This window comes from Dipodomys merriami, unplaced genomic scaffold (genome assembly GCF_024711535.1).
Source record: "Dipodomys merriami isolate MVZ:Mamm:240054 unplaced genomic scaffold, mDipMer1.0.p SCAF_163, whole genome shotgun sequence".
Lineage (NCBI taxonomy): Eukaryota > Metazoa > Chordata > Mammalia > Rodentia > Heteromyidae > Dipodomys > Dipodomys merriami.
Window position 1 is genome coordinate 894,759 of NW_027202971.1, and position 19,441 is coordinate 914,199.

Here is a 19,441-nt window from a genome sequence, read left to right on the forward strand (position 1 = left end):
TGGCCTGGCCCTCAGGTGTGTAGAATATCCTAGACAACAGCCTGGGCAGCCAGTGTGTCAAATGCCAGGGCCTGAGTTTCCCTCCCTCCCTCCCTCCCTCCCTCCACCTCCCTTGGTTGGTTTAATAAAACACACGAAACAGAAGGAAGGCAGGTTTAGAAAATAAAGTTTGTTGGGATCTTGAACATTCTGGATACTACTAACAAAGAAAATATGAGCACACGTTCAGGTTGTGCGACGTGAGGAGAAACATCATCTTATTAGCTCCTGGGACATACATATGGCTGCGCGGTGGCGCCGCTGCCGCCCGGGCTGGGGTGGGGTCTCCAGGCGGGGCCCTGCTCGGCACAGGCCGCCCTGGGCCAGGGAGGGGGACACATGGCTCCGCCCGTGTACTTGAGGCGTGTACTTTGGTGGCTGGGGGCTGGAAGCGAGCGGCGGCGGGCGCGGTGCTGTGGGGCGGACGTGAAGCTGTCTGGCATGCGTGGGGGAGGTGGCGCGGCCCCCTGGCTCACAGTGCGTGGCCGGCGCGGCTGGCCGGCGGGCTTCACACAGTTCTGTCCGTCCCCGAGTGCTTGCGCACGACCTTCCCCGCGTTCACCTGGTCCACCGCCAGCGTCTCCACCTCGGGCTGCGCCTGCGGCGGGCTGGCGTGGTGGATGCGGTGGGCCACGCCAACGTGGGCCTTATGTGGCTTCTCGCGGGCTGGGCTCTGCTGCCCGCTGGCCCCGCGGTCCGAGGCGATGGGCGGGATGACCAGCGGCCTCTCCCTGAGCTGCACCTCGGCCGACTCCCGGGCCAGCAGAAACGGGGTGGGGTCGGGCATGGCGTCCACCGGCTCTCGCAGGTGCAGTCTGCGGCTCTCAGCCCCGAACCTGTAGACCTCCTCGAACTCGGGGTGCAGCGGGGCCGAGAGGCTCTTCTTCATGCGGCGGCGGGGCGTCTCGGGCAGCTTGTCTTTGGGGGGCGCCGGCTTGTAGCTGGCCAGGGGGCTGCCGGCCGGGCTGGCGTCCGACGTGCCGCTGGAGCTCAGCAGCTTCTTCTTGGCGGCGTGCAGCTGCGAGGTGAGGTAGGCCACGGTGCCCGCCCGCTGCTCCAGCTCGGCCGACAGCAGGCCCAGCTTGTGGCTCTTCACCTTGAGCTCCTCCAGGTACTTCTTCTCCCGCTCGCGGATCGTGTTCTCCAGCACAGCCATCATGGCGCTCTTCTGCTCCAGCTCCTTCAGCAGCTCCTCATTCTCCTCCTCCTTGGCCTGCAGCTGGGCCTGCAGCTCGGCACAGCGCCTCTTCAGCTCACTGCTCCTGGAAGAGCCATCGCCTGCCACAGGAGGAAAGCCAACAGGCCCAGGGCCGGATTAGAGCCCCATCCTCCCTATACATGGGCTGGGCTCTCTGAGGCCCCTTCCGGCTCCCAGATTCCTGGATTGTGGTGGAATAGAATGTCTCCAAGTTTTCAAAAAGCTGAAGCCAACACAGGCAAGCTGAGAGCATCGGAGCTCCAGACTCAGGTAACAACGCCAGCAGGGCATCTGTCTGTCTGGTCCAAAGCTCTGCTTTGGATCTTTAGTCTCGAGAATTCCCTGTATCTGCCCAGTGCTCATGCCTCTAATCTCAGCTTACTCAGGGGGTTGAGATATGAGGATGAAGGTTCAGAGCCAGCCTGAGCAAGAAAAGTTCTTGAGACTCCTACCTCCAATTAGCCAGCAAAAATGGGGAAGTAAAGCTGTGGGTCAGATGGTAAGGTGCCAGCCTTAAGTGAAAAAGCTGAGGGAAAGCACCTAAGACCTGAGTTATACAGACACACACACGCACATGTGTGTACAGCATGTACCATGAAGGGAAGGTGTGTTGGCCTGGTCCCTCTCCTCCGCCACTCCTGTCCTGCTCCCACGGGGAGGAGGGGCTGCTCTGCTCCGTCCTAGGCGAAGCCTTTCGTCTACGCATCACCTGCCCCGCTCTGCCACACACACGTGGGTGTACCCAGCCTCTCTGGAGCAACGGACCACCGGACATGACCCTCAAGTCCATGCTGCTTCTCCTCTGCCCATGACTTTACTTTCCAACCTCGCCCACAGCCTTCCGGGCCTTCCTCCTGAGCTCAGCCGCAGTCGCTGCCCGCCAGCACGGCCGTCTCCTCTCTGCCCTGTGCAGGGGAAGCCTGCTCCTCCGGCTCCTGACGACCTAAAAAACGTCATTTCTAGGCTTCCTGCTGCCTCCTCCTGTCAGTCCTTTGCTCCCTCAGAAGCCCCAAGTCAGCCCTGCCCTCCCTGCTCCTCTTGGAGGTGGGGACGGCTATGGTGGTCCTAACTCTGAGCGGATGCATTCAGCTGTCCTGCAAACTCTGGCCCGCACGGGCCCCTGAGCATCTGAGCCTCATCCGTCCGTCCCATCTGCCTGGGCGGCTCACTGCAGCCGAGGGCGTGCCATGAACGAGCAGGAGGCTGGCAGGTGGCCTCCCGGGGTGAGGAGTCCTATCCCCGCTGAAATGCACTGAGGGTAACTGCAGACGCGTGGCTGGCAGCACCTGTGGGACGCAAAGCCCGGCAGCCGGGTTGGCACCCACCTCCCCCCAGCGGCCAACGCCAGCCAGGACCCTCTCTCAGCCTTCTTCCCAGGAGGGCCTTTGTCCTTTTCCCAGGCTATGCTGCCAAGGGCTGAGAGATGTTGGAACATTCTAGAACAGACTCTCCCTGGTTGTGCTGTGTCCTTCCTGCCAAGGACAGCTGCCGGGTGGCTTGTGATGGCCGTGGGCTCTGGGGACACGTGGGACTTGCCTTGGAGGAAGATGACCTCAGACCTCATGGAGCCCGCAGAGGCTCCTAGCTCAGGGCATGGGTGGCCACCAGACGCCTATGGGCAGAGCGCCCCTGCCCTCCAGGGGCGTCCTGGGCTCCACAGTGGCATGTACTGGGCCCAATTTGGTGGGTGCAACGGGGAGGAGCTGGTATCATAGACCGTAACACAAACACCTCTACCTTTCTCTCCATGGAAACTGATGACCCAGGCTGCTCCAGACCTTGGGCGTTCAGTCTGCCAGGAAAGGGATGCAGGAGTCTTTTTGGCCGGTGTCCAGTGCTTCTCGGGTTTGGGCCCATTTGGGGTACACTGACGGGACCTGTGATTTCCCCCAGAGGCTATTCAAACCACCCAGCTCTTCTGGGCAGCACTCACACACTGCTGCCGGGACCCCAGAGCGTGTCCTGGGGTGGAAGCTGGGGGTTGTGACCCGACACCTGGAGGGACCTGGGCATGTGCCTGCTGCTACAGATGAGCCTGGCCAAGGGGGACGGGGGCGGGGGGGCAAGGGCAGGTCACCCTGGGGCCACCACGTGACACTACGACTATGGCCGTGCTGGAATCCTGCCCCCCAGTTCTGGGGCACTTTGGGGAGACTCCTGAAGGCAGGCTCCTGTCCCGATATCTGAAGGCCTGACGGCGCCTTCCCACACTCAGAAATGAGGACAGAGGGAGACGAGCAGGCAGCAGGTAGTGGCGTGAGCACCGGGACGAGCTGCAGCTTCCACAGGGGCTGAGCAGGGCACTACCCCCACACGGCGCTTCGGGGCAGGGCCACTGCCTGAAGCAGATTCTGAGTCTGCCCGTGCTGGCCCTGAAGGCCCTAGGGTCCACTGCCATTAGGAGGTGCTCCCTAGGGGTCCGGAGGGCTCTGCTTGGGGAGGCCCTTCCATGACTGCGATCCAGAGAAGGCTGTGTGGCAATGCTCAGGGCTACCTAGCATAAGCCCACAGCTCATGCCAGCACCAAGAGCCCCTGCTGAGCCAGGCCTGTGCTAGGTTCTGGGGACGTGGGGGGGGGGAGGCGGTGCTGCCAAGCCCCCAGAGGGGGCCGCATCTGCAGGCGGATTCACATCCACGGTGGGAAGGTCAGACGATCCACAAAGAGCATATAACTTTTTTTTTTTTTTTCCCATTCTTCTGGTTGTGGGCCTTGCACTCAGCCTGGGCGCTGTCCCTCAGCTCTTCCGCTCGAAGCTAGCTCTCTACCACTTGAGCCACAGCACCACTTCTGGTTTTCTAGTGGTTTATTGGAGCTATGAGTCTCACAGACTTTCCTGCCCGGGCTGGCTTTGAGCCGCGATCCTCAGCTCTCAGCCTCCTGAGTAGCTGGGATGACAGGCGTGAGCCACCAGCACCCGGCTAAAACAGACCTTCTAAATGTGTGTCAAGGAGAAGGGATTGACTTTGCTTCTCCCCAGCTCCAAGTGGCCTGTGGGTGACTGAGACGCCCCAGCCCCCTTCTCCCCCCTCGGCGAGCCCTGGCCACGCGGACCGCCTGCGCAGCCCAGACACTGTGCGTGTGCGGCCGTGGCAAGGAACGACCTTGGGCACAAACAATGGCCCAGCCCTCGGCTGCCAGGGAGTTCTCACCTGTCTGTTCAGAGCCTCTGATGGTCAGCTCGTATGTTAAATCTGCAAAGAGAATTGTATGCGTGAGTTTCGTTATGGAAGACTTCACAGACTTCAACAGCTTTGAAAAGAGCACGTTTCCAAGATGGGCACTGTCCACAGCATACAGGGCTGGCTGCTTAAGAGGCCAGTGTGAGGACCAACCCCGTCCGGGTGGCCACTGTTCTCACTGGGCTACCGGGGGGAGGGGGGGACGCCCCCTTCCTCCTTCCCCCATCCCCACACAGCATACAGGATGTCTGGTTATGGCTCCTACATGCAGGGCAAGCTCTGGCCACTGCAGTGTGAACCTGTAACACCCCAGGAGATGGTTGCCTGGCTCAGGCAGGGAGGGGGACTGTGGTGGGCCTCGGTGCTGGCTCAGCCCCACCCCTCCCCGCGGCCCGCGCACCTGTGCAGTGCTGCTGTAGCCGGCGGATCTCAGCGTGCAGCCCTGCGAGCGTGCTGGCGTGCTCCCGCTGCAGGAAGAGCAGGTTCTTCTGCGCACTGTGCAGCTGGTTCTCCAGGTTCGCAGCAGCCATGCTGACATCCGGTGACCTGCAGGAGACCCAAGCTCTGGTCAGCACTGCCCAGGCAGTGAGGCTTGGGAGGACAAGCAGGATTCAGGCCCGGGCCTCCAGACGTCAGCAAGGAAGCGCCCACGATGCCCCAACTGCAGGGGTCCCGAGCGGCACCTGGGAGCTGGGGGGGAAGGACACCCCAGAGGGTCCTACAGTCTACCGCAGTGTCATGAGGGTGCGCCTGCAGAAGCGAGTGGCGGCTGCACGAGGCCGGGGCCTCCCCAGCACCCAGCTTCCGTCCTCCCCACTCAACTCCCAGCCTTCACCAAGCCTGGGAAACGGGAAGCCAATCCAGCTTTCTAAAGCCACCAGAGTAACTCAAGGCCTGGCAGAGCACTGAAAATGCCAAGGACAAATGTGCGCTGTGTTGAGATTATCCTTGCGAGCACCCGGGGCTCGCCATTGGGCAGCAGGGGAGGCACACCCAGGCACGTGCCCCGACAGCTCAGCGTTGGGGAGAGCAGCAGCATCGCGGACGTGGGATGCCCGCTCTGTCCCCCATCCCCACGCACAGACCCCACAGAAAACGCGACGACACCCCCACACCACGACCACCAAATGCGGGACACAGGGTAGCAGGAAACACGGTGAGGCTCTGCAGAGGTATTAATGGGAGCAATGGGCAAGCCCCCTCGGCAGCTTTGGGACACGTCAGCCCTCCTCTGCAACCGGTTCTACTTCTAGAATCTTCCAAGGGGAAACTACTGCCTCTGAGTGAAAAGAGGTGGCAGTGTGCCAGCCATCACAGCACAATGCCCAGTCGCAGAGCTGGTTACAACGCGTGTGGTCCCTGGTTTCCTCGTACAGCTCGGGGTTGGTGTCCTGGCGGGGAGGCGGAGAGCTCTCCAGCAGTCATGGTGGACAAGCAGCTTCCCGCCACGAGCTGCCTCCCCTACCACCCGACGCTCCCCACGGAGGCCTAGGGCCGAGACCCCACCACACCTAACATCCCGTGGTCGTATGCCAGGGAGAGGCGCGTGAGGGCGCTGCTTCTGGGGCCCCAGTTCTTGGATCCATTCTCATGTCTGCTCCTTGCCCGTGGGGTCCTCCCTGGGCCTGACCCACCACAGGAGACTCGGCCTGTGTGCTCTTCCTCTGGAGCACAGCGGGGGCATCTGCAGAACACAGCGCGGCTCCCGCAGGTCTCCAGAGCCCACCTGCGTCCGGGAACTGCAGGGCTTGCGCAGAGCTGTGCCTGCGGCCCTCCGGACCTCCTCCGGCCCGGGGCCTTGGGACGCAGCTTCTCTCCAGTTCCCTCAGGTGACGCCCCTCCTCCCTGTGCGCTCTTCCTAGCCTCACCTGCCTGTCCCAGGACCCCTCAGTCCTCAGCCAAAGCCAACCTCCCTTCAGGAAAAGCCCCGGCCCAGCTAGGCAAAGCTCCGTGGCCTGAGTCCTGGCCGACTGCCAGCGCAGGGCCGTCCTGCTGGCGTGTCCCATGCCCCAGGCGATCTCTTGTGCCTGCTGCACCCACCTGTGCCCAGCACCCAGGAGAGCACCGTGGCAGCAATGGGGAACCTCAGGGCCACAGAGCCTGTGTCCGGGCTTCCTAGTTCAGCCCTTGCAGACCTTCACAGACCTTGCTCCAGGAAAATGAGACACATGGAAGAATCCTAGGACTCCCGTGCCATCTCACCCCGCCCTGATGCAGTACAAGGTGTGCACACGGAAACAGACATTCCCCTCTGACCTGCACTGGGGTCCTCAGTGCCCCCACATCCCAATCATTAAATTTGTAACCCATCTAAATATGGCTTAACTAAGTAGTCGTATTCCAACCGCCGCATCAGCCGCTCTGGACCTGGCTCTGCAGTCACATGCACAGGAGTCACTGTTACTACGGGCGACGTCTCGCGGAGACAGCCCAGGTGCGCAGCAGAGCACGGCCCTGCCCTAGGCGAGGCTGGCAGGTGAGCGCACGCTCGCACGGCGCTCCGGTGTTGAACACCTTCACCCTGCGGCCCTCCTGCAGCGTCAGCACCCCTCCGTCTCCAGAAGGCTCTCGGAGGCTCCCACAGGAAATCCTCCTGTTTGGGGCCTTCCGTGAGTGTCCGGACCAGCCTGAACCACGCAGGCCCATCTGGGCCTGAAGAGCATCTCCAGCAGTATCTGTAGTTAGTTTCTCACCAGCTCAACGGGATAAGGATACAGCCGACTTCCCCGTGGATAAGAATTCCACAGCTCAAAAAGCAGTGGCGACTGCTGTTCCTATCCTAACTACAGATGCCACGTCCTCGCTATAATGACGTCACGGCAGGTGAGCAGGCGCCGTGCTGGGAAGCTTCTTGCCCAGGCCAGTCACGGCTGAGAGGTGCTAGTCATCTGGGGGGAGACATGGAGTCACCGAGGGGACTAATGCGGCGGCCAGGCCACCAAGGGAGTCGTGCGCCGGAGATGGGCGGGGTGGAGGCAGACACGCCATCTGCCCAGCAGGTCCAGGCCTCCGCGCAGGGCACCCTGGGTTGAAACACACAGCCCTGTGTGTTGAAAGGCTAGCCTCTCCCAATGCAGGCTCTGCGGCCCGGCCAGCCCAGTATTGTTCTGAGCCTTGCTGGGAACCATTAGCAACTGTGGCCATTGCTCCCGAGAGGCCCCAGGGCCTGGACGCAGGTCCCTTTCCTCTCAAAGACCCTGCCTGTGTCTGAAGTCCACCTCACTCAGCGGTCCCTGCAGACCGTGGGTTCCACGTGACTATCACTTTCTGGGCCCACCCCACACAGCTCTGTAGTCGGTCACCAGAAAGCTGTAACAGAAGCAGAGGGGCTGGGCCCCCTGGTGACAAGGTCACCTTGGCCCTAACCAGAGGGGAAGCCATGTGGGCGTGGGTTCCTGAGGCCGTGGAGTCGGCATCACATTCCTCTGTTCAGTTCAGAAACTAAGATCCTAAAAGGCTTTCCGTTGGAATTCTGTAGAGATGGCCCCGCAGGCAGCCCAGACAGCCCAGACAGCCCCGGGGAGGAGGGAGCCAAGGGAGCCAAGGTTCCCGGTGATCACAGGACTCTAATGGGGGCCCCTCCCCCACCCTCTCCCCAGCCAGGACAAATGGCCTGTCAGAACCCAGCCGTTGCTGCCCTCCCTCCTGCTCTCAGGGTATTAATGCATAAATGATGACCTAGTAATTTCATTTATGGACCATTTCTCCATGTCCTAGCACAACGCCGCTTGCCATCCTTGTCATTTGTCCCCACAGCCCTGCTGGGAAGAGAGGAGAATGCCCCACTGGGACAGAAAACGCCCATCATAAATAAAGTGGACCCCAGACCTGTAGCTCCTCCTGGCCCGGGGATCGGTGTGCAGGAGTCGCGAGTGAATTTCGTTTAACAAAGACACTCTGACACTGTCCAGCCGTACACAGGAAGTGCAGGGCAGGCTGGCACCGCCTGCCTGCACGGGAGACAGGAAGGCAGGGCTCCCGGCGAGGCAGGGCCCAGACAGCTCTCTCCTGGACGCAGGGCCTCAGCGCCACAGCTCCTGCTGAGCAGCCTGGGGCTTCCACCCCCAAGACCGACCGACCGACCAGACCAGCGAGGCTGGCAGCGCAGCGCTCGCAGCAGGTGTGCGCGAAGGCAGGCGCCGCGCCAGCCTCTCGGCACCTTTTCAAAGCAGCAAGGCTCACCGAAGAAAGAAAGGGAACTCTGACCCCACAGATCTGAGAGGTGCTGGTCCCAGGCCTGGGCCATGCAGTCTTGCTCACCATGGCCATCAGGGTGTCTGAGCAAAAGCTGCCCTGACTCACCTCTCCCCATCCCCTCTTGTTCTGTAGTATTGGGGTTTGAACCCAGGGGTCTCGCACTTGCTAGACAAGTACTCTGCCGCTTGAGCCCTTCTTACTCCATCCCTTTTCCCCTTTTTGAATCACACCCTGTTCCTTTCATGCCTGTGTGTCCCCTCACTGCGCCCACCCTGGTGACTCTGGTGACCCTGGTGATACCCGAGGCCTGTGCAGCGCCCCGCACACCCTGGCCCATCAGCACTGCTGTGCCTTGGCTCCCGGGCATCTGCCGCACCCTTCCAACACCAGGGCCTTTGCACATCTGGCGCCCTCTGCCTGGACTGCTCTTGGCAACTCCCGCCCCTTGCTAATTAACTTCCGTTCTTCCCTCTGGTCTGAGTTCATGCATTACGTATTACTTCAGATCATTTTATCCTGCCCCATAATGGTGCTGAGTGCAGATCTGAACCCAAATTACATCCCATTAATCAAGAAGCACTGCAGCAGCATCGATTGGAACATGAGCTCATCCTGTAACGCTCCGCAAGCCTCAGGTCCTGCAGACCACAGGGATGGGCTATCTTTGGGTCTCATCACTGCAAAACGGGATGTCTGCTCCTGTGCTATGAAAGGCAGACCTACCGTTTAGATGAACATAAAGCCCACAGACAGAGGATAATATAGCAGCACCCTGGACCTCGGGCTGTGAGTTAGCTAGAACGAGCTATTTTAGATTCTAGTTGTGAGTAAGTTATAACCTCTCCCCTGTGAAGAATGGAGTGCTCCCGCCCCCTCTCTCCGGAAGGCGCTGTCCCACCGCGTGGCCCTCACCAGACTACAGCATGAGGGCTGGCGCCAGAGGACCGCAGGGGCTTTGGAGGGACTTCTGTACTGCTCGGCAGTCCTCAGGCAGCAAGTGCTGGGACGCAGGGGGTGGGCAGTGCGGGGAGGGAGAGCAGCTTCCAGCAAGGAGGGGGTTGAGCGGACGCAGGGCTCAGAGCACTGGAGAAGGCAAGAGAAACCTTCACATCGGCTGGCCACCAACCTCGGTTCCAAAACCAACAACTCGAGGCCCTGAAGATCTGCTAAGCATGATGGGGCAGAAGGCTCACTTGCGAGGGGCTGGCCTGTGTTTGCGGCAGAAGCTGGGACCATTTAGGCTGACGCTCCAATGGTGGTCCCGGCCCACCGCACTGCCGCTGGCGCTGGATGGAGTGAGTGCTCAGGAATGCCAGCTGTCACCCCTAAAGAGGAACAGTCCGCAGCTCTATCAATACCCCTTGGCCCTGGGAGTATTTCCCATACCACATGGGCATGGAAATGAGCTAGCAGAGAAATCCCAGCTCCTTCCGGAGAGGACAATGCGCAAGCAGAGCATTTTCTGGCGGCCTTGGCCTCCCCTTTCACCGCAGCGGGAGGGACTAGCATGGGGGCTGAGGGGTTGAGGGAAGGCCTACCTCTCCCTTGATGCAGCACAGAACTGGAGCTTGCAAGGCTGGGAATGGCCCAAGCCCAGTTCTCAACCCAACCGTTTTTAAGAAAGGACCCTCAATCCACTGGGCTGGACTCACAGCAATCCTGAAAAATAAACTATGCCCACTAAAGGCCCCACGATCCCTATGTGTGCATGTGCTAAAGAAATTCAACTACCGAGCAATTTGAAAAATACCCAAAGATTAGGGCAAGTTAAAGGAAAGCCAAGCATTTGACAGGGAACCCAGAAACATCCTGGCAAGAAGACCAAACACCGCTAAAGAATGCAAGCAAGCAACACTAAAAGCCAAGATGCAACTATTGTTTAGAGACCAAAAAAAAAAAAATCTTGCTCACTCATCATTCTTGATTATGGTGCCTTTTTCTTTTTTAACCTAATACAAACAAAAATATGGCATGGGTATGAAGATCCTGGGATCCAGTTCTGGCAGGTTGTGTTCAAGTTGCAGCCTCTCTAGGCCTGGCCTTTCTCTACCGAGAGTAATCCCAGTACCTGCATGTACAGCGACCAGGGGAATAAACTGGACTTTTTCTTTTTTTGTTAAAACACTTAGCATTATAACTGGCTGTGTGTAGTAAGGTGAGCTGCCTTCCAATAAGTCCACAAGAGAAAACGGCCAGAAGGCGTCTCGTGGGACTGCCCATTTTCTGGGTAGGCAGCGGACATCTTTAGCTAACCTAGGAAAACAACAAACAACAAAAGCATATTTTGCACAAAGTATCCTGAATGTCTGTCATCTGTGCAACAATGAAGATGCGCTAGAGCTGTATTTATTGACAGTGAGCAGGTCGGTGGTAGATTAGGTGATGTATATGCCAGGCTTGGTGGCACTTTGGAAGCCACAGTGGGAGGATCTCAAGTTCCAGGACAGCTTGGGCTACAGACTGTCACAAAACAAAAGCTTGTATGTGTAACACCATTATATAAACAATGACAAACTCCAGGAAAACTGATGGCAACTTAATCCATCTCCATGGTGTGTGATGGATTTTTTACTTAAAAATTCTATTTTAGAACTACCTAACACTTGCTTACCTGTGAGTATGCACACACTACTTCTTAGCCAGAAATCACAAAGTGGTTTCTCTTCAAAAAGACGATTGCTCAATATCCTCTAACAAAGTGGTAACAGATGTTGTTATACTATCCTAGGTAATCCCGAACTTCAAGAACTGACAGGAGTTAAGGGGAAGGCAATACTCTGGGTCTCCAAGATGCAGAAACTGACAAAGAGGAGGCAGGGGCGGCTCTGCCCGGCTGCTGTGCGCCCGTCATCCCGACTCCTCCACACGGGGCTCACTGCTGCCTGGAAGCCCATGCCATTGTGACTAGAGGCTGGCCGCTGCACGCAGCAGCCCACGCAGGCATTTGATAACCGTGTTTCTCTGCCCTCTGATTATCTCATACTCTGACTTCGTATTTGGCTTCTGTGTAAAAACCATGTCCAGTTTCTGTACACTGGTAAGGGTGTGACCCCCTCGGTGAAGAAAGCAGGTCTGTGGTGCAGGTTCTGAGGTCTCTAGGTGGGCTGTGCCGGCCAAGGCCGGAGTGCCTGGCTGCCAGCTGGGCCTCAGGGGAAAGAGCCACCTATGGCCCAGCTGTCATCACCCTGAGGCGGAGCCTAGGGCAGGAGGCGGTAGCACCTCACCGGCCTCAGGCCCAGGAGGGGTGCTGGTCAGCTGAGCATGCTGCCTGAGGCACCCCGGAGTTTTGGATTCACCAGGAGTGGGTCAGACAGAATGGCTGCGGTGAGGGCAGGCTAGGGCTCTGCCAGGACGTCCAGCTTTCCTGAGCAGCCCACAGGATGCGTGTGCGTGGGGTCCACCGCCAGCCTGGCCCATAAGCAGGAGCTGAACACATTCTCAGCTTCATACAAACTGTTTCTGTGAACTTCAGGCGTGGGGCTTGAGCTCTGGTCCTGGGCACTGTCCCTGAGCAACTCAGCCCAAGGCTAGCACTCTACCACTTGAGCTACAGCATCACTTCTTGAACTTCTAACTTCTACCAGGATGACCCAAGCCAACATCTTTTTTTTTTGGTCATGGGGCTTGAACTCTGGGCCTAGGCGCTGTCCCTGTGTTCAAGGTGAGTGTTCTACCACTTGAGCCACGGCACCACTTCCCCAAGCCAACAATTTAAGGACATAAATCTCTCAAGTTACCTCCTCAAACAGTTTTACATATGATATTTCCCTTTAATGGATGGGCAAGTAGCAGTCATATCGAATTGGTAGTCCCATTTTCATATCTGGTGGTAAGCTCTGCCGATTTTAACTGTCTCCTGGCTGAGAATTCAAAGGTACGGTGGCCTGAATGCCAAACTGTCCTTTCTCACTGACAATCAAATCTTAGTGCCTGCAACCACACTCTAAATGGCAATTCCTAGGCCAAGTAGACGAGGACAGGGCCACTGCTCTAAAACCCGCTCCTCTCTGTTGGCCAGGTAAACCATTTCAACTGACTCAAACGCTGCGCGTGCTTAGCCAGGCAGGGCTGGTCACGCTCCACACCCGTCAGTGTGGCCCTGCTTCTCCTCTACTGCTATGCAAAGGGAAACAGTCCAACGTGTCATCAGCTCCAACAGAATACAGCAGTCAAGACTGCCGCTCACAGAAAGACAGGCGTGCCGTGTTGTTGAGGAGCACATGCTGGGTCCCGGCCGCACCATCTCCCAGGGCGTTAGAACTTAGCCACGAAGTCAGGGGGCAACACCAGTCCTCCTCCTCTGACCTGCCCCTTCAAATGGGACCACAACAATTACCCACGGGCAGCTTCAATGCAGGAGGGGATAGAGATCTTTGAGTTCGACTCCACTCCATGCAGCGAGTGAAGCCAGTGATTACGCACCTCCCTCGGCCACCAAGAGCGGCTTTGTAGTGACTGAACATCTGTCTCTCGGGAATACTTACTCTTTTAGAAGGCATTGGCCATCTCCCTAGATCTCTTCTTCCCAGGATGTTTTTCTGATGGCTTCAGCATGTCCCCTTCCAGCTGTCTGGCCCTTGACCTGCCATCCAGTGCTCAGAGCGGCTCCGTTTGGACATTTAGTTCTTTCAAGGTTTCCCGTCCGCGAGCTTCCTGCGCCCGAGGCCCGTTCGCCGGTGTCACGGCACTCACAATGACTCTTGTGTTATGTCAGGAGCAAGAGAATCCCCAGGCTCACGTGTTCTAGTTCTTTAGTAAATCTTGGGTTCATTCCTCAGGAGAAGATAAGCACCCTACCAGGCACCTGTCCGTCACCAAAGTCCGCCAGGAGACCAGTATGGTGGCACGCACTGGTCCTCCCAGCTACTTAGTAGATGGAGCTAAGAGGTCCGCAGTCTGAGGCTGGCCAGGGGAAAGTTACCTTGAAGCCCTAACTGAGAAACAAGCAAAGGCAAAAAGGGCTGCGATAGGTGGCTGAAGGCGTGGAGCACCTGCCTGGCAAGCACAAGGCCCCAAGTTCAATCCCCGGCACCAAGAGTCGGTCATATAAAATCCACAAACAATGCTAAGACCCAGATAAGGATGCTGAGACCTGCATGCTGCTACTTCAGGGCCTGTCTTTCGCTCCACATATGGGCCGCGTTAAGAGAAATGAGGCACCAGTACACTGACCCAGCAGAAAGAACCGAACACCTGTGCAGGAAGAGGGGACGCACTGGTGGAGAACGGCAGACATGGGACATAGGAAACAGCACCTCATGGGGACTCTGTAGAGAATGGTGTAGCCATGCCTTCCGCCTGCGGTTACAGGTCAGCTTTCACTAGTGCTTGCTGCGTTTTCCAGGCTGGTGTGGTCCAGTTTCCTTCACACCTGGCCTCATTCCCCACAGGGGGTCCAACAGCCGGCACCTGCGTGCTCTCTAAGATCCTTCACCAGTAAGCACTCCAGGATGATTTTGGTTCAGAGTGGCCTAACTGTCTGCATGGCATTGGAAATTCTATGTCCTCTGGTCGTGCCAGCCCTGGGCACACCTACTGGTCAGCTGGGGTCCAGCGCTCAGAATGTGCAGGCAGGGTGGTCAGCTCAGGTCACATGCAGAATTACAGTCCAGGCAGATGGCAGAAGCCTGGGAAGCAGCAGCCATCTGGGGCAGCCTCCACCTCATGCAGGTGCTACAATGTCTTACTCTGTCTGCTCTTTAAGGTGCATCAGCAGCTGGGCGCAGGGGCACACACCTGTCAGGCAGGAAGGGCGCAAGGTCGAGGCCAGTCTGGGCTGCAGCACCAGACCTGTCCCCCAAACAGGACTGAACAACAACAAACAATAAAGTACAACACAAGGATGGCCACCAACCAATTCCAGCCCACCGCAGCCTCTAGGTCTAGGGCATGTGGGCAAAAAATTATACAAGGACATTTTTTTTTAAAATCAGGAAAAGCAGAAAATCATTAGGAAAAATAGCGATGACAGCTATTTTGCCAGCATGTGTCAGACTCAGAGTCACTTACCTCCTGGAGCAGTCCAGTCATGCAAGGGTCATCCCTGATGACTGAAGACTTTGGCAGCATTTATAAACAGCCAGTGCAGGCACTAAAGGCAAGTCTTTTACCCAAAGCTGGCGCCTTCCATGCCCCAGGCCCTCCCAGAATGCGCCTCTCCAATGTCCAACCTTTGGGGGTTTGAGCCTGTTCTCAGGGCAGCTCTGGGAGATAAGGCCCAGATGCTCTGCACTGACAGAAACTGCTAATTCTTTCCAATACATTCAGGAATGCTTGGCCTAATTGTAGCCACACAAAAGTGGGTCTGTGTCGCAGTTGCCAGTCCACCAGTCAGCTAGAACTTGGTGGGCTGGTGCCATACCAAGTGTTTCCGCATCTGTCTCCCAACAGCAGTAGGAGGTAAGTGCTTCTACCTCTCCTCTCGTGGGGGAAGCGGAGGCACAGACAGCCAGGCACGTGCCGTCTCTCCTCCCAGTGGCACACCCTGGGCCACCACAGGCCCACTTCTGAGCGAACAGTTCTCATCCTTTGCTTGGCATTTCTTGCCACTGAATCTGCCATTTGCCAAGTCCACAACCTCGGGCAAGTTGGCAGCACTCAGAACCTCCCTGCCCCTGTCCTAGGTGCAGAACAGGAAGGGCACCTCCCTCAGCTGAGGCAATTCTGTGCTGACAGAAATGGCCACTAGAGAAGCCCAGCTTGTGTCTTAGAAACTGAGTTTTCCATTCCGCTGTGGTTGAATCAGCTCAGGTGCAGATCGGCCATGAACAGTAGCCACACATAGATGGCAGATGACGAGCGGGGACCACAACAGGCCATGCTTGGAACCAGGCCTGGAACCAGGCGCCGGCTTCCCGCGGCTGCAGCCAGGCGCGTGGCTGTGCCACCCTGGAGCCCACGGTCCTGTCACTGCACTGCAGTACCAAGCCCCTCGCCAGCCTGGGCATCGCTCTCCACAGCACTGTCACGACATCCCAACCCATTTCAGCAGCCCCTCAGCAGCCCCTAGGCCGCCCTTGCGGGCTGCTCCCTTCTCACAAGGCTGCTGGCGAGGGGTGCTGGCCCACCCTGAAATGGTAAAACTGGAACAATCCTGACCTGTCACTCTAGCGTGGGCATCTGCCTAAAAAAGCCAGCAATATTCTGATTTACAGAGGTCTTTCAAGCTAGCGTGGTCTACCAAGCATTCTGCTAACCTTTAACAAGACGGCATTCTGACTGCTGGGGCTTCAAGTAGCATGTCATTTTTTTTTTTCCTGAAGGAATAAAAATCTCAGGACTCTCCGTTTTTGGTTGGCCAGAGCCTCCTGACCGTGGTCTCCTACCGCTGCTGCATAGGTTACAATCAATGCACGTCTTGCCCAATGCAAGCGGCAGAGTACAGGCCAGCTATCACACCTGAGTTCAGTTGGTGGTAACAGGCACAAATTCATTGGCTAACAAATAAAAGAGGAACTACTTTGAAAAAGGACTTTAAAAATGAAGTACACGAAGACATGAATTCAGAATTGTTGGGTTTTTTTCCCTCAAAGTTCTTCTAAAATTAGAGCAGCCTGGTGAGGGTTTAACTCCACCGGCCTGGTTTCCGTCCTAGGTCCTTCGGTCCTGGCAGATGGTTCTAGCACCGAGGCTCTCTGGTGAGCACAGGAAGCCGCCCTGCTCTTTGGCCACAGCCCAGAGTCCTAACCCTGCTGGCCCACTTAGTGCAAGCATGGAGCTAGGTCATCACTCCCATTGATCAATCTGTCGGCCCAAGGATGGCTTAGGAGGAGTACAGCATGTCTTCCTCCTCATACAGCTCCCAATCACCCAATCTTTTCAGCTCACTGTGATTCTAGTCTTGGCTGCTTTTCCCTTCAGCTGCCAGCATATACTTTAAACCATGCAGACACACTGGAAAACATTTATCACAACTACTGTAGGTGGATACGACTGGGCTTTTTTACTGTGAAACTCAAGTCATATTTGAGTAATGAAATAAACTAAAACACAGAACAAGAATGATCTCAGCCGGGCACTGGTGGCTCACGCCTGTAATCCTAGCTACTCAGGAAGCCGAGATCTGAGGATTGCGGTTCAAAGCCAGCCTGGGCAGGAAAGATTGTGAGACTCCTAACTCCAATAAACCACTAGACAACCAGAAATGGCACTGTGGCTCAAGCAGTAGATTGCTTATCTTGAGCTGAAGAACTGAGGGACAGTGCCCAGCCCAGAGTTCAAGCCCCATGACCACCACCACCAACAACAAAAAAGATCTCTTAATCAGTGCCTTCTAAAAATCTTAGCTAAGAAAAAAGAAACCTATATACCTTCACAACTTGCTGACTCTCTAACAATGGCTGAAATCATTTCCGTTTTAAAAACAGCATTAAAAAAACAAACAAACAAACAACGAAATCAAATGCTCTGCTTGCCTCCTGAAAAAAGGGTGTTTACAGTAGAAAGTAAAAACCAAAGGGAGAGATACAGAAAACTTGTAAAATAACATACTGAACTCAAGAGTGCTTTATTACAGGTAAGACCCAGATCAGCGCAGAGCAGGGCTAGAATCACCTCGAAGAAACCTTCCCAGCATTCCGTTTCTGTCTGGGGACACCACTGTGCCTACAACTACAGAAGCCAGCTGCACTGGAAACAAAAACAAAAGCAAAAAAAACAGAGACCAGGAGGGAAATCCAGTTGCCCTGAGAACCCCTCTCAAAGCCCCTCCCCTCAGCTCTACAATATCCAGAGGGGCCAATGTGCCGGGAACCAAGCAGCCCATTGGGACCCCCAGGAGAGGAGCAGCCCCTCTCCCCTGCTGGAAGATCTAAGGGCACACCCTCTGCTTTCAGTGAGAAGTTGCTTCCTGTTCCTGCTCTGTACTTTGCTCATGACAGACCTGGGAATATCTGAAGATGATTTGGACATATTCCCATCCTGCCCAAACCTTGCTGCAGGCTGCAACATCAGAGCTGGAGAGCTGAGAGAGCTAAGCCAGCACCCACCTAATGCGTCTGGAAGTCCCTGTCTCCAACACTGACTGCAGCTTTGGAGCACCTGTCATTTGTCCTTGAATAATACACAACCTGGAAGGCAGAATTCATTCCTAGCAAATAAATGTGTGTGCCCACTACGTATGACTACTTTACGGCTATCTTGTTCTAGACAGAAGGAAAAAAATCTGTCTCCTTTCTTGCCAGAAGTAGAGAAAATGCTTTGTAAGTATTTCTTAAGAGCATCGACTGTGTGCTGGACATCATTACTTCAAGCTCACGCAGATAGCCAAGTAATGATGTGAAAATCAATTTCCCAACTATGCCAAACCAAAGACTTAAGAATCCCAAACGAATGATCTATTCTAAGAGATTAATTTGTTTATCTTAAAAGACAACAAAAATACCTCATTAAAAAAAACATAACCCTTATTTGTTACACGAATACACTTAAATGTGTTACAGTAAAATGCCTGGCACGCATAATGAGTTGTCTTCTACTTCAAGTTGTATATGATGCAAAAGAGCAGCTGAAGACTAAAGTGTTCTCAGTAGTGTGGATACCGGCGCACACACACAGAAGATGGAAATCTTAAAACTCTTCTTCCAAACCTATTTACCACGTCCGCCACTTAGGCAAGCAGATAGTCGAAAGAAATACACAAATTCATTCCAAACCATCCTGGAAGGCAGAAGTCACTTTCAACGTCAGCGTCGAATTAGAAGAGAATTCCAGACTTACTAAAAACCAACGACGACAAACCAGAATCGCGGGCTAATCGCGTTCTTCGGATACGTTTCCGGGCTGTGCGGCGGCGGCTCTAGCGTTCGTCTCGCGGGTTTCTGGAAATGCGCAGCGTGCTGAGGGGCCCGCAGCCGGGGCGCGGGGGGGGTCGGTCGGACCCCCGGTGCCGGCGGCCGCGGTGCCACGCGGGGCCCGCTCGCATTTCCCCCGACCCCCGCGTCTTCACTGTGGACCGGGGCGACGCGGGGGACCGACAGGCACGCGTCGGCGCGAGCGGGAAGTTAGAGCAACTCGGTGACTCGCGGTGACCCGCCGCCCAGGGCTGCGGGGCGCCGGCAAAAACGTTACCCCGGGCCAAGCCCGAACGCACGGCGCCAGGCCCCGGGACGGCGTCGGCGGACCCGCAGCGAGGGGCTGCGGGCCGGCGGCCTCGCCCACGGCGGTGCGGGCTCGGCCCCGGGCGCTCCCGGTGCACCTGCAATGCGGAAGGCTCCCCGCCCCGCCGGACCCCGCGGCGGGCGGGCGGCCGGTCCTCCCCGGCGGCGGCGGGGCGCGCCCCGGCCCGGGCCCCGCAGGGGTGGGCGCCCCGCCGCGCCCCGCCCGCCCGCGCCCCTCCCCGCCGGGGCCGCCCAGCCCGGCGGGGCGCGCCCGCTTCGGGGCCAGGTGAGCCGGGCTGGACCCGGCGCGCCTCGGGCGCCGCCTCACCTGCGGCCGGTGCGGTCCTTCAGGCGGCTGCCCCGCTTGGCGCGGTCCTCGGGGCGGGCGGCGGCCCGGACCCGCGGCCCATGGGCGGGGCGTGCGGGGCAGGCGGGCTGCGGCCCTGCCGCGGGGCGCCGCCGGGGTCAGTGGGCGCCGCCCGCCCGGCGCATCCCGCCGGCTCCCTCGGAGCGCTCGCCGCGGTGCACGCTGGGAGCCGGCGGCGGCGAGGCCTGGCCGCACTGACCGGGCGGGCGGGCGGGCGGGGACGAGGCGCCGGCGCGGCTGCGGGTCTGTGAGCGTCGCGAGGGGCGGGGAGCCGGTCGGTACTCACTCGGCAGGGAGGGGGCGATGCCCCGCTCCCCCCAGCTGCGGCAGGGCGGGGGCGAGGATGCAGGGGAAGGGAGGGCT

At 57.5% G+C, this 19,441-nt stretch overlaps 1 protein-coding gene across 3 annotated transcripts; it reads right to left on the bottom strand.

The window, feature by feature from the left end:
* Window positions 1-149: 149 nt before the first annotated feature.
* Ccdc92 (coiled-coil domain containing 92) lies at window positions 150-19,383 on the bottom strand. Of its 3 annotated transcripts, none has more exons than XM_070024872.1 (4): window positions 19,365-19,383; window positions 4,818-4,963; window positions 4,388-4,429; window positions 150-1,317 (listed from the first exon to the last, which is right to left on the bottom strand). In XM_070024872.1, exons 2-4 carry the CDS (start codon window positions 4,945-4,947, stop codon window positions 548-550), a joined length of 942 nt encoding a protein of 313 aa, XP_069880973.1. In that variant the 5' UTR covers window positions 4,948-4,963; window positions 19,365-19,383; the 3' UTR covers window positions 150-547. The 3 variants fall into 3 exon arrangements, with proteins under 3 accessions (XP_069880973.1, XP_069880972.1, XP_069880971.1); XM_070024871.1 differs by lacking the exon at window positions 19,365-19,383 and adding an exon at window positions 19,040-19,287; XM_070024870.1 differs by lacking the exon at window positions 19,365-19,383 and adding an exon at window positions 13,099-14,350.
* Window positions 19,384-19,441: the final 58 nt, after the last annotated feature.

Coding starts and splice junctions, on each gene's coding strand:
- Ccdc92 (XM_070024872.1), bottom strand. CDS start 4,947: ATGGCTGCTGCGAACCTGGAGAACCAGCTGCACAGTGCGCAGAAGAAC. Junction 4,430..4,817: donor GCTACAGCAGCACTGCACAG/GTGCGCGGGCCG, acceptor TTCTCTTTGCAG/ATTTAACATACGAGCTGACC. Junction 1,318..4,387: donor CAGAGGCTCTGAACAGACAG/GTGAGAACTCCC, acceptor CTCCTGTGGCAG/GCGATGGCTCTTCCAGGAGC.